The 13,516-nt window shown below is 45.8% G+C and overlaps 1 protein-coding gene across 1 annotated transcript in view; it reads right to left on the reverse strand.

The window, feature by feature from the left end:
• Window positions 1–9,408: 9,408 nt before the first annotated feature.
• The window catches only part of LOC109882875 (protein Jade-3-like), a 73,134-nt gene continuing 69,026 nt past the window's right edge, over window positions 9,409–13,516 (reverse strand). The window contains exons 10-12 of the mRNA XM_031838132.1: window positions 12,419–12,955; window positions 11,875–11,992; window positions 9,409–11,357 (exon numbers count right to left, since the gene is read on the reverse strand). Coding sequence (XP_031693992.1) covers window positions 10,183–11,357; window positions 11,875–11,992; window positions 12,419–12,955 — 1,830 coding nt within the window. The 3' untranslated portion in view covers window positions 9,409–10,182. The remainder of the gene's footprint in view (window positions 11,358–11,874; window positions 11,993–12,418; window positions 12,956–13,516) is intronic.

Below are 13,516 nucleotides of genomic sequence, written 5' to 3' on the forward strand. Positions count from 1 at the left end.
ATAAGAAGTCATAGGTCGTGCTGATATCAAGCAGTGGTTCTCTGATATCAAGCAGTGGTTCTCTGATATCAAGCAGTGGTTCAGCAGTGTTCCAAATGGCACCCTATTCCCTATATAGTGCTCTGCTTTTGACCAGGGCCCTATTCCCTTTATAGTGTTCTACATTAGACCAGGGCCCTATTCCCTTTATAGTGTCCTACTTTAGACCAGGGCCCTATTCCCTTTATAGTGTCCTACTTTAGACCAGGGCCCTATTCCCTTTATAGTGCTCTGCTTTAGACCAGGGCCCAGCCATGTTCTTCAGTTGGTACAGTGTTATAACTACAGAAACATTTTAACCACAGATATGGGATATCTAGTGGAAAAACATGGTAGGTGTTTTTTTTTTTTTTACCTCAAAGTGTGCTAACCATTGAAGTGCCCATTCTGTATATGCTACTTTAAACCAGTGCTGTGTGAAGTGCTTGTTGTGGTCTTAGACACCGACAGAGGTTTTAGTGAAAACATTAGTCATATCATTATTGCTTAGGTCAAAGGAGCATTTTAAAACATGTGGCCACTGCCTGAGATTTGAAAATGCATACATTGCATAAAGAGAGGACTAAAGATTACAAAAGTTCACGTAAACAGATACATCAATATATCCGTGCAGGTCAGGAATACAGCAGCTCAACAGACAGGAAGTGGAGAGAGCAGCTCAACAGACAGGAAGTGGAGAGAGAAGCTCAACAGACAGGAAGTGGAGAGAGAAGCTCAACAGACAGGAAGTGGAGAGAGCAGCTCAACAGACAGGAAGTGGAGAGAGCAGCTCAACAGACAGGAAGTGGAGAGAGCAGCTCAACAGACAGGAAGTGGAGAGAGCAGCTCAGCAGATAGGAAGTGGAGAGCAGCTCAACAGACAGGAAGTGGAGAGAGCAGCTCAACACAGGAAGAAACAGTTCAAGGTTGTCAATAATTTTATGCAAACATATCTTAGCAGATAATGATGTTCAAGTCAATGATATTATTTTATTTTGAAAACGAGCCACACTTTATTTCATCATGCTGCAGTTTCATCCTCTTCTTTAGGTGAGTTCTGTCACGAACCAGCTCCAAGTTCAGAATAAAAAGGGAGACAACGTGGAGATAAGGAATAACAAACAATATTTATGAACTGAAGTAAAGTAAATACAATTAACAATGGTGTGTGTAGTCAGTAGTGAGTGAGTGTTTGCACGCATAAATGTGATAATGAGGGGCGTTGAAAGGTGCCAAAGCAAACAAACAAAACCAGCCACAAAATGCCACAACCAAAATCTATCAGTGTGTCTGCATGGAGAGAGTCTCCTCAATGAATGGGGAAGAGGTGTATTGATCCCAGGACACACCCAGGACCAGGTGTGTCTGCATGGAGAGAGTCTCCTCAATGAATGGGGAAGAGGTGTATTGATCCCAGGACACACCCAGGACCAGGTGTGTCTGCATGGAGAGAGTCTCCTCAATGAATGGGGAAGAGGTGTATTTATCCCAGGACACACCCAGGACCAGGTGTGTCTGCATGGAGAGAGTCTCCTCAATGAATGGGGAAGAGGTGTATTGATCCCAGGACACACCCGAGCCCAGGTGTGTCCCATTTCGCTGACAACCCTCCAGGCTCCGCCCACCGACATCCTAATAAGGAAAACAAGAGCAAAGAGAAAGAATACGGCAGACAGAGTGGGAGGGTCGTCACAGTATAGTAACGTAATTGTACATGGTTGTAGGTTCTGTTACTACAGTAACGTAATTATACATGGTTGTAGGTTCTGTTACTACAGTAACGTAATTATACATGGTTGTAGGTTCTGTTACTACAGTAACGTAATTATACATGGTTGTAGGTTCTGTTACTACAGTAACGTAATTATACATGGTTGTAGGTTCTGTTACTACAGTAACGTAATTATACATGGTTGTAGGTTCTGTTACTACAGTAACGTAATTATACATGGTTGTAGGTTCTGTTACTACAGTAACGTAATTATACATGGTTGTAGGTTCTGTTACTACAGTAACGTAATTATACATGGTAGTAGGTTCTGTTACTACAGTAACGTAATTATACATGGTTGTAGGTTCTCTTACTACAGTAACGTAATTATACATGGTTGTAGGTTCTCTTACTACAGTAACGTAATTATACATGGTTGTAGGTTGTTACTATAGTAATGTAATTATACATGGTTGTATATTGAATGGCCCTAGCCCTCACCCTCCGATCCAACAGGTCCCAGACGTGCTCAATGGGATTGAGATCCAGGCTCTGGCAGAACACTGATATTCCTGTCTTGTAGTAGGAAATCACGCACAGAACGAGCAGTATGGCTGGTGGCATTGTCATGCTGGGGGGTCATGTCAGGATGAGCCTGCAGGAAGGGTACCACATGAGGGAGGAGGATGTCTTCCCTGTAACGCACAGCATTGAGATTGCCTGCAATGACAACAAGCTCAGTCTGATGATGCTGTGACACACCGCCCCAGACCATGACGGACCCTCCACCTCCAAATCGATCTCGCTCCAGAGTACAGGCCTCGGTGTAACGCTCATTCCTTCGATGATAAACGCGAATCTGACCATCATCCCTTGTGAGGCAAAACCACAACTCGTCAGTGAAGAGCACTTTTTACCAGTCCTGTCTGGTCCAGCGACGGTGGGTTTGTGCCCATAGGCGACGTTGTTACCAGTGATGTCTGGTGAGGACCTGCCTTAAACAGGCCTACAAGCCCTCAGTCCAGTCTCTCTCAGCCTATTGCGGAGAGTCTGAGCACTGATGGAGGGATTGTGTGTTCCTGGTGTAACTCGGGCAGTTGTTGTTGCCATCCTGTACCTGTCCCGCAGGTGTGATGTTCGGATGTACCGATCCTGTGCAGGTGTTGTTACACGTGGTCTGCCACTGTGAGGGCGATCAGATGTTCATCCTGTCTCCCTGTAGCACTGTCTTAGGCGTCTCACAGTACGGACATTGCAATTTATTGCCATGGCTAAATCGGCAACCTCCTTGCAGCATGCCTAAGGCAAGTTCACGCAGGGACCCTGGGCATCTTTCTTTTGGTGTTTTTCAGAGTCAGTAGAAAGGCCTCTTTAGTGTCCTAAGTTTTCAACTGTGACCTTAATTGCCTACCGTCTGTAAACTGTTAGTGTCTTAACGACCGTTCCACAGGTGCATGTTCATTAATTGTTTATGGTTCATTGAACAAGCATGGGAAACAGTGTTTAAACCCTTTACAATGAAGATCTGTGAAGATATTTGGATTTTTATGAATTATCTTTGAAAGACAGGGTCCTGAAACAGGGACGGTTCTTTTTTTGCTGAGTTTATTGAATCCATTTTAGAATAAGGCTGTAAAGTAACAACATGTGGAAAAAGTCAAGGGGTCTGAATACTTTCTGAATGCACTGGGTGTTTATCTTTTAAAAATCTATTTTCCTTCATTATTTTTCCCCTAACCCTACCACCCCTCCCCTAATTGGAGTAAACTAATGAAAAACACTACTTAGGCTTCTGCTTCCAGCTTATACTCTATACATACTCTATACATACTTCTATGCATACTCTATACACTCTATACACTCTATACATACTCTATACATACATATACATACTCTATACATACTCTATACATACAAATACATACAAATACATACTCTATACATACTCTATACATACTTCTATGCATACTCTATACACTCTATACATACTCTATACATACATATACATACTCTATACATACATATACATACTCTATACATACAAATACATACTCTATACATACTCTATACATACTCTATACATACATATACATACATATACATACTCTATACATACATATACATACTCTATACATACAAATACATACTCTATACATACTCTATACATACTCTATACATACATATACATACTCTATACTCTATGCATACTCTATGCATACATATACATACTCTATACATACATACTCTATACATACATATACATACTCCATACATACATATACATACTCTATAAATACTCTATACATACAAATACATACTCTATAGATACATATACATACATATACATACTCTATACATACTCTATGCATACTCTATACATACTCTATACATACATATACATACTCTATACATACATATACATACTCTATACATACATATACATACATATACATACTCTATACATACATATACATACATATACATACATATACATACTCTATACATACATATACATACTCTATACATACATATACATACTCTATACATACATACTCTATACATACATATACATACTCCATACATACATATACATACTCTATAAATACTCTATACATACAAATACATACTCTATAGATACATATACATACATATACATACTCTATACATACATAAACATACTCTATACATACTCTATACATACATAAACATACTCTATACATACTCTATACATACATAAACATACTCTATATATACTCTATACATACTCTATGCATACTCTATACATACATATACATACTCTATGCATACTTTATGCATACTCTATGCATACTCTATGCATACTCTATGCATACTCTATGCATACTCTATACATACTCTATACATACTCTATACACACTCTATATATACTCTATACATTACCAGTCTTAAGTTTCACAACATCAAGGCTTTTCTTCTTCTTCATTTGTACTAGTTTCTACATTGTAGAATAACAGTGAAGACATGACAACTATGAAATAACACATATGGAATCATGTAACCAAAAAAAGTGGTAACTTTTCAAACAAATCAAAATATATTTTATATTTGAGATTCTTCCAAAGAAGCCACCCTTTACCGTGACAGCTTTGTACACTCTTGGCATTCTCTCAACCAGCATCACCTGGAATGCTTTTCCAACAGTCTGCGCATGCTCTGAGGACGCGGCTAGAGATATGCCATAACGATATAATGACAAAGTTAACAGTTTTTTGTTGTTGCAAATTGATTAAAAATAGAAAACAAATAGCTTATTTACATAAGTATTCAGACCCGTTGCTATGAGACTCGCAATTGAGCTCAGGTGTACACCACCAACCTCTCAGTGTCACGTTGAGGTTCCCCTGCAGATCCGGTGTCATGTTGAGGTTCCCCTGCAGATCCGGTGTCATGTTGAGGTTCCCCTGCAGATCCGGTGTCATGTTGAGGTTCCCCTGCAGAACCTTGTGTTCAGTGTGATGTCTTTAAATCAATATGTGTTCTAACTCCAAGTGTCAATATACTAACGACTACTTAGAGCCCAATCAATATTTACCACAATACTCGTTTAAGGTCCATTTTTTACCTACACTGAACAAACATACAAACACAACATATAAAGCTTTGATCCGATGTTTCATGAGCTGAAATACGGAGAAAAAGCGTTTTTCTCTCATTCTGTGCACAAGTTTGTTTACATCCCTGTTAGTGAGCATTTCTCCTTTGCCAAGATAATCCATCCACCAGACAGGTGTGGCATATGGAGTATTTCTGTCTGTAATAAAGCAATTTTTGGGTGGAAAAACTCATTATGGATTGGCTGGGCATGGCTCCCCAGTGGCTGGGCCTGGCTCCCCAGTGGGTGGGCATGGCTCCCCAGTGGGTGGGCCTATGCCCACCAAGGCCCACCCATGGCTTCACCCCTGCCCAGTTAAATGAAATCCAAAGATTAGGGCCTTCATTTCGATTGACAATATTCCTTCCATGAACTGTAACTCAGTCAAATATTTGAAATAGTTGCGTTTCTATGATGATGTGTTCACATTTTAGTTCAGTGTACATAGGGAGTATAGTAGATTCACAGGTTATGATGAAGACTACTAGATTCACAGGTTATGATGAAGACATGTAGATTCACTGGTTATGACGATGAAGATGAGTAGAGCGTACAGAGACCGGTGGAAAGGTATGGATCGCAGTTTTGGGGTCACGATTCGGTTTTGGTATAGGGGTAAAAATGAACAGTTTGGCTTCGGCAGGTAACTTCCGTTAACGAAATAAAATACATGTTGGTACTTCTGATTCAATATCCACCATAACAGGCCTGATGAGAGCACCATCTTCTGAAATGAAAACACCACGACTCATCAACACTAGGAGAAAGTGACGTGTGTAATCAATATGGAAACGTGGCTCAGACATGGAAAAAACCTGTTTTCTTACGAAGACAAACATATGCGCACTTGTGTGACTCAAAGGGGGTGTGTCTATGGCACTGTAGTTCTCCTTTCCCAGTCCGGGGTCATGTGATGGGCTGTCACTTAACAGTCCGGGGTCATGTGATGGGCTGTCACTTAACAGTCCGGGGTCATGTGATGGGCTGTCACTTAACAGTCCGGGGTCATGTGATGGGCTGTCACTTAACAGTCCGGGGTCATGTGATGGGCTGTCACTTAACAGTCCGGGGTCATGTGATGGGCTGTCACTTAACAGTCCGGGGTCATGTGATGGGCTGTCACTTAATAGTCCGGGGTCATGTGATGGGCTGTCACTTAATAGTCCGGGGTCATGTGATGGGCTGTCACTGAAGTAACTGTGTAACCCTGGAGATCCATCCATCTGTAGGCAGCCCAACACAGGCTGGATTGGCCAATTCATTGTCAACTTCAGCTTTAACTAGCTTATATATAGGTAGCCTGTATACTGAAATGAGTGAGAGAGTGAAGAGCCTAATGTGGCTAGAACACTTTCACAAAGTGCAGAAACGCTCTAACCCCGACATCCTGACCTCCTAACCCCGTTATCCTGACCCCCTAATCTAGATGAGCGTGGAGACATGCTCTCTGTCCATCACCTCTGTAATCTATTCTAGTTGAGCGTGGAGACATGCTCTCTGTCCATCACCTCTGTAATCTATTCTAGTTGAGCGTGGAGACATGCTCTCTGTCCATCACCTCTGTAATCTATTCTAGTTGAGCGTGGAGACATGCTCTCTGTCCATCACCTCTGTAATCTATTCTAGATGAGCGTGGAGACATGCTCTCTGTCCATCACCTCTGTAATCTATTCTAGATGAGCGTGGAGACATGCTCTCTGTCCATCACCACTGTAATCTACTGGGAACCCAAAATGTTGTCAAACTGGAGATTTAAACGATGACAGGAAATCCTCCTTGTTTATCCACCCCACCTCTCCATCTTACAGAACTAGTTCCCGGCTGCGCCTCACAAAAGGACAGTTTGAAATGCGCAAACCTTTTATTACATATAGGCTCTAGTTGTTCAATCAGATCAGCCTGAAATATGTTTAATTCAGACTTACTCAAGAGGCAGACAACACAGCGTAGGTTTAGCCTGTAGGTAGTGGTTATATTAGTTTAACTCCGATTAGGAGGCAGACAACACAGCGTAGGTTTAGCCTGTAGGTAGTGGTTATATTAGTTTAACTCCGATTAAGAGGCAGACAACACAGCGTAGGTTTAGCCTGTAGGTAGTGGTTATATTAGTTTAACTCCGATTAGGAGGCAGACAACACAGCGTAGGTTTAGCCTGTAGGTAGTGGTTATATTAGTTTAACTCCGATTAGGAGGCAGACAACACAGCGTAGGTTTAGCCTGTAGGTAGTGGTTATATTAGTTTAACTCCGATTAGGAGGCAGACAACACAGCGTAGGTTTAGCCTGTAGGTAGTGGTTATATTAGTTGAACTCCGATTAGGAGGCAGACAACACAGCGTAGGTTTAGCCTGTAGGTAGTGGTTATATTAGTTTAACTCCGATTAGGAGGCAGACAACACAGCGTAGGTTTAGCCTGTAGGTAGTGGTTATATTAGTTTAACTCCGATTAGGAGGCAGACAACACAGCGTAGGTTTAGCCTGTAGGTAGTGGTTATATTAGTTTAACTCCGATTAGGAGGCAGACAACACAGCGTAGGTTTAGCCTGTAGGTAGTGGTTATATTAGTTTAACTCCGATTAGGAGGCAGACAACACAGCGTAGGTTTAGCCTGTAGGTAGTGGTTATATTAGTTGAACTCCGATTAGGAGGCAGACAACACAGCGTAGGTTTAGCCTGTAGGTAGTGGTTATATTAGTTTAACTCCGATTAGGAGGCAGACAACACAGCGTAGGTTTAGCCTGTAGGTAGTGGTTATATTAGTTTAACTCCGATTAGGAGGCAGACAACACAGCGTAGGTTTAGCCTGTAGGTAGTGGTTATATTAGTTTAACTCCGATTAAGAGGCAGACAACACAGCGTAGGTTTAGCCTGTAGGTAGTGGTTATATTAGTTTAACTCCGATTAGGAGGCAGACAACACAGCGTAGGTTTAGCCTGTAGGTAGTGGTTATATTAGTTTAACTCCGATTAGGAGGCAGACAACACAGCGTAGGTTTAGCCTGTAGGTAGTGGTTATATTAGTTTAACTCCGATTAGGAGGCAGACAACACAGCGTAGGTTTAGCCTGTAGGTAGTGGTTATATTAGTTTAACTCCGATTAAGAGGCAGACAACACAGCGTAGGTTTAGCCTGTAGGTAGTGGTTATATTAGTTTAACTCCGATTAGGAGGCAGACAACACAGCGTAGGTTTAGCCTGTAGGTAGTGGTTATATTAGTTTAACTCCGATTAGGAGGCAGACAACACAGCGTAGGTTTAGCCTGTAGGTAGTGGTTATATTAGTTTAACTCCGATTAGGAGGCAGACAACACAGCGTAGGTTTAGCCTGTAGGTAGTGGTTATATTAGTTTAACTCCGATTAGGAGGCAGACAACACAGCGTAGGTTTAGCCTGTAGGTAGTGGTTATATTAGTTTAACTCCGATTAGGAGGCAGACAACACAGCGTAGGTTTAGCCTGTAGGTAGTGGTTATATTAGTTTAACTCCGATTAGGAGGCAGACAACACAGCGTAGGTTTAGCCTGTAGGTAGTGGTTATATTAGTTTAACTCCGATTAAGAGGCAGACAACACAGCGTAGGTTTAGCCTGTAGGTAGTGGTTATATTAGTTTAACTCCGATTAGGAGGCAGACAACACAGCGTAGGTTTAGCCTGTAGGTAGTGGTTATATTAGTTTAACTCCGATTAAGAGACAGACAACACAGCGTAGGTTTAGCCTGTAGGTAGTGGTTATATTAGTTTAACTCCGATTAGGAGGCAGACAACACAGCGTAGGTTTAGCCTGTAGGTAGTGGTTATATTAGTTTAACTCCGATTAGGAGGCAGACAACACAGCGTAGGTTTAGCCTGTAGGTAGTGGTTATATTAGTTTAACTCCGATTAGGAGGCAGACAACACAGCGTAGGTTTAGCCTGTAGGTAGTGGTTGTATTTGTTTTTGTATTCTTTCAGGCTCACAGTGCGACCAAAACAAGGTTCCGTATGAATATGTTTACTGTTAAACCCCTAACAGATACAGAAAAACATTTCTAAGCAAAACAGAGAAGACAGAAATAAACAGACAAGTCGTTTAATCTCAGAAGACAGTACAACACTGCTCCGCTCACAGCGAGCATGGAGAGAGATAGAGGATCCGTAACAGGAGGACACACGTCTGAGTCCCATTGAGTTGATGATCTGGGCTAGGACGCCCGCAATGCATCAGTCCTTTGCTCCTGTCTGTGTGTCTCAGCGGACCAATAGATAGATTCCCCAGCCAGTGTAGGGGGGCCTGGTCCCAGTTAACCAATACATAGATTCCCCAGCCAGTGTAGGGGGGCCTGGTCCCAGTTGACCAATACATAGATTCCCCAGCCAGTGTAGGGGGCCCTGGTCCCAGTTGACCAATAGATAGATGCCCCAGCCAGTGTAGGGGGCCCTGGTCCCAGTTGACCATTAGATCGATGCTCCAGCCAGTGTAGGGGGGCCTGGTCCCAGTTGACCAATAGATAGATGCCCCAGCCAGTGTAGGGGGCCCTGGTCCCAGTTGACCAATAGATCGATGCTCCAGCCAGTGTTGGGGGGCCTGGTCACAGTTGACCGATAGATCGATGCTCCAGCCAGTGTTGGGGGGGCCTGGTCCCAGTTGACCAATAGATAGATGCCCCAGCCAGTGTTGGGGGCCCAGGTCCCAGTTGACCAATAGATAGATGCCCCAGTTTACCAATAGATGGCTGCGATTGGCCCCTGCTGCTCTATGGCTGGTCAGGGCTCCAGTGGTCAGAGAGGGAATGACAGAGCGGTGACAGAACTGGGGCCAGTGTCTACAGTAGTGAGGGGTCAGGGATGTCACCTCTGTGCTGAGGTTCTACTGGACCCCCCCAGGCCCTGCTTCCCTCTGCTGTTCCCCCTGCTGTAGTCTCCTCCTGCCTGGCCCCCTGAGTCACCCCTACCCTGCCTCCACCTCTGACCTTGAGCCTCTGGTTCCGAGTCACTGAGCTCCAGGTCAGGGCAGTATCCGTCCGTCTCCTGGTAGGGTGGTGGTCTGGTACCACTGGCTCCTTGGGGGCCTCCAGGAGCTGGTTTGGCCCAGAGTCGGTCCTGGGCTGATCTGGTACCACTGGCTCCTTGGGGGACTCCAGGAGCTGGTTTGGCCCAGGGCCGGTCCTGGGCTGATCTGGAGCCTTTACCCCCCTGGGACACCTTGTCCCCCCGCAGGTCCTCTGTGGTCCGCACCAAACTGACCGTCGCCTCCTTGAATGACCGGCTGAAGTGCTCCATGGTTGACCTCCTGAAGCTAGCTGACTGGCTGCCCTTGCCCTCTGACCCCTCACCAGCTTCCTGTTCACTGGGGGTCTGACAGGCGGTGTCCTTCTGGGTCACGCCCACCATCTTTTCCATCACACCGTTGGATTTGGGGGTGTGGCCCGCTCGGTCTGGGTCCAGTTTAACATTTCCATTGGAGGAATGGCCGTGGAGCACCAGGGGTTTACCCGTTAAGGTTTTGCCAGTCAGGGGCTTGCCAGTAGATTTGATAGGCAGGGCTGAGCCTCTGGGCATGCTGTTGGTCAGTGCTGGTCCAGTGGTGGTACTGCTCTCTCTACATGACTGACCTGAGGTAGAGGTTGACAGTAGACTGCCATTGGAGCGCTCCTCTCTCCTGCCTCGCCCATGGAGCTGAGGCTTCCCTCCTCCTTTACCCAACCCTCCCCCCTTACCTTTTCCCAGCCCCCCTCCTTCCTTCCCCAGCCCCCCTCCCTCCTTACCCAGCGCCCCTCCCTCCTTACCCAGCGCCCCTCCCTCCTTACCCAGCGCCCCTCCCTCCTTACCCAGCGCCCCTCCCTCCTTACCCAGCCCCTTCCCTCCCCCACTACGTTCGTGAACATTCCCGCTGTTATCTGGACAGAGAGGGCCGTTGCCTGACTTGGAGCCGGTCTTCCCGTTACCCAGCGTCACTTTGGGCATCTTCAGCTTCAGGGTGATTCTGGGAGGAGGCCGGAACAGCATGCTGTCCACCGGCAGACCTGGAGAGACAAACACCATGAGTCCCAACTCCACCCTAAGATAGAACATTAACCTGGAGACAAACACCATGAGTCCCAACTCCACCCTAGGATAGAACATTAACCTGGAGACAAACACCATGAGTCCCAACTCCACCCTAGAATAGAACATTAACCTGGAGAGACTAACACCATGAGTCCCAACTCCACCCTAGGATAGAACATTAACCTGGAGACAAACACCATGAGTCCCAACTCCACCCTAAGATAGAACATTAACCTGGAGAGACTAACACCATGAGTCCCAACTCCACCCTAGGATAGAACATTAACCTGGAGACATACACCATGAGTCCCAACTCCACCCTAAGATAGAACATTAACCTGGAGAGACTAACACCATGAGTCCCAACTCCACCCTAGGATAGAACATTAACCTGGAGACATACACCATGAGTCCCAACTCCACCCTAAGATAGAGCGTTAACCTGTTCCTCTTCTGGACAGAGGACACACAGACACACAACCAGTATCTTACCAGCGGAGATCTCCTGGCTGAGCAGTTTGACGTGGAGGTTGAAGATCTGCTCCTGTGCCTTGCTCTGAGACAGTTTCAGCTTCTCCCTCCGACTCACCATGTAACACAGGTTCCTCACCTGTAGGGTACACAACATGGCCGTCAAGAGAGCAGACATTGACCCAACACGGTAGAGAAGGCTATGTTCTAAATCAGGGGTGGGCAAACGTTTTGGCTCAGGGGTCAGTTCAGGATTTTGAAATTCAACGGAGATCCGTAGTTTGCCCACCCCATTTCTAGATAGACATTCAAATACCTGGAAGGTTCCTCAGTAACCAGTAACCAGGTCGGAGTTAAAACCTACAGGAGGGTCTCTCTCCAGGAACAGGGTCGGAGTTAAAACCTACAGGAGGGTCTCTCTCCAGGAACAGGGTTGACGAGGCCTGACATAATATAATCAACCAGTCACACACTAAGTCCTGTCTGCATGAACATCCTCATTCGTGTGTAGCCGCTGTCTTCTAATATATCTGTTTTAAATATCCAACTAATAAGTAATACTAACCCTCTCTAAGTCCTGTCGGAGGTGCATGAACATCCTCATCCGTGTGTGGATGCTGTCTTCATGAGGCAACAGCAGCAGGTTACCCTCCTCCTCACTAGGGGGCAGCAGAGCACGGTTGAAGTTGCTCTTCCTCTTCAGTTTCCAGTACTGGTAGATGAAGTCCAGCAGGCTGGGAGGGAGGCCCAGGTTCAGGGCCAGCTCCTCAGGGTGAATCAGAGTAGAAAACTCCTCCTCTAGTTCTAGTAACCTCTGGGCCCTCAGGCCCCCCCTCTCTGGGTCTACGGGTGGTTTGGGCCGGGCCGGACTGAGACCGGAGCCTGGCTCCCCTGCCTTGGGCTGCTTGTTGTGGGCTGGTTGACAGGGGCTGATGCCGGGGGCTGGTGGGTCGGAGGAGGCCTGGTTCTTGGGCTTGCTGTGCTTCAGGCAGTAGGACCTGAACTTCACCTCGTCTCCTTCATCCAGGACAGTCTTCATCTCCAGGCTGTACTCGAAGGCACACGTCACATGGAACGGGATGGTGCAGTTCTTCACTGAGCACTGAGAGGGATGAGACCCAACACAACAGAATATACACATCATTAACTAAATCAGAATAATAAACATATTACAACTCCAAGACACACGTCACATGGAACGAGATGGTGCAGTTCTTCACTCAGCCCTCTGGGGGATGGAGGAGGATAAGGAGAGTTGAACTCTGGGGGGTGGAGGAGGATAAGGAGAGTTGAACTCTGGGGGATGGAGGAGGATAAGGAGAGTTCATTGACTGATCCTGATACACAACTAATACAAACATTTTACTAGCTACCCTCCAGGTAGACAGCGGGCCCTAACCTCCAGGTAGACAGCGGGCCCTAACCTCCAGGTAGACAGCGGGCCCTAACCTCCAGGTAGACAGCGGGCCCTAACCTCCAGGTAGACAGCGGGCCCTAACCTCCAGGTAGACAGCGGGCCCTAACCTCCAGGTAGACAGCGGGCCCTAACCTCCAGGTAGACAGCGGGCCCTAACCTCCACGTAGACAGCGGGCCCTACCCTCCACATAGACAGCGGGCCCTACCCTCCACATAGACAGCGGGCCCTACCCTCCACATAGACAG

This window comes from Oncorhynchus kisutch, linkage group LG13 (assembly GCF_002021735.2).
Source record: "Oncorhynchus kisutch isolate 150728-3 linkage group LG13, Okis_V2, whole genome shotgun sequence".
Lineage (NCBI taxonomy): Eukaryota > Metazoa > Chordata > Actinopteri > Salmoniformes > Salmonidae > Oncorhynchus > Oncorhynchus kisutch.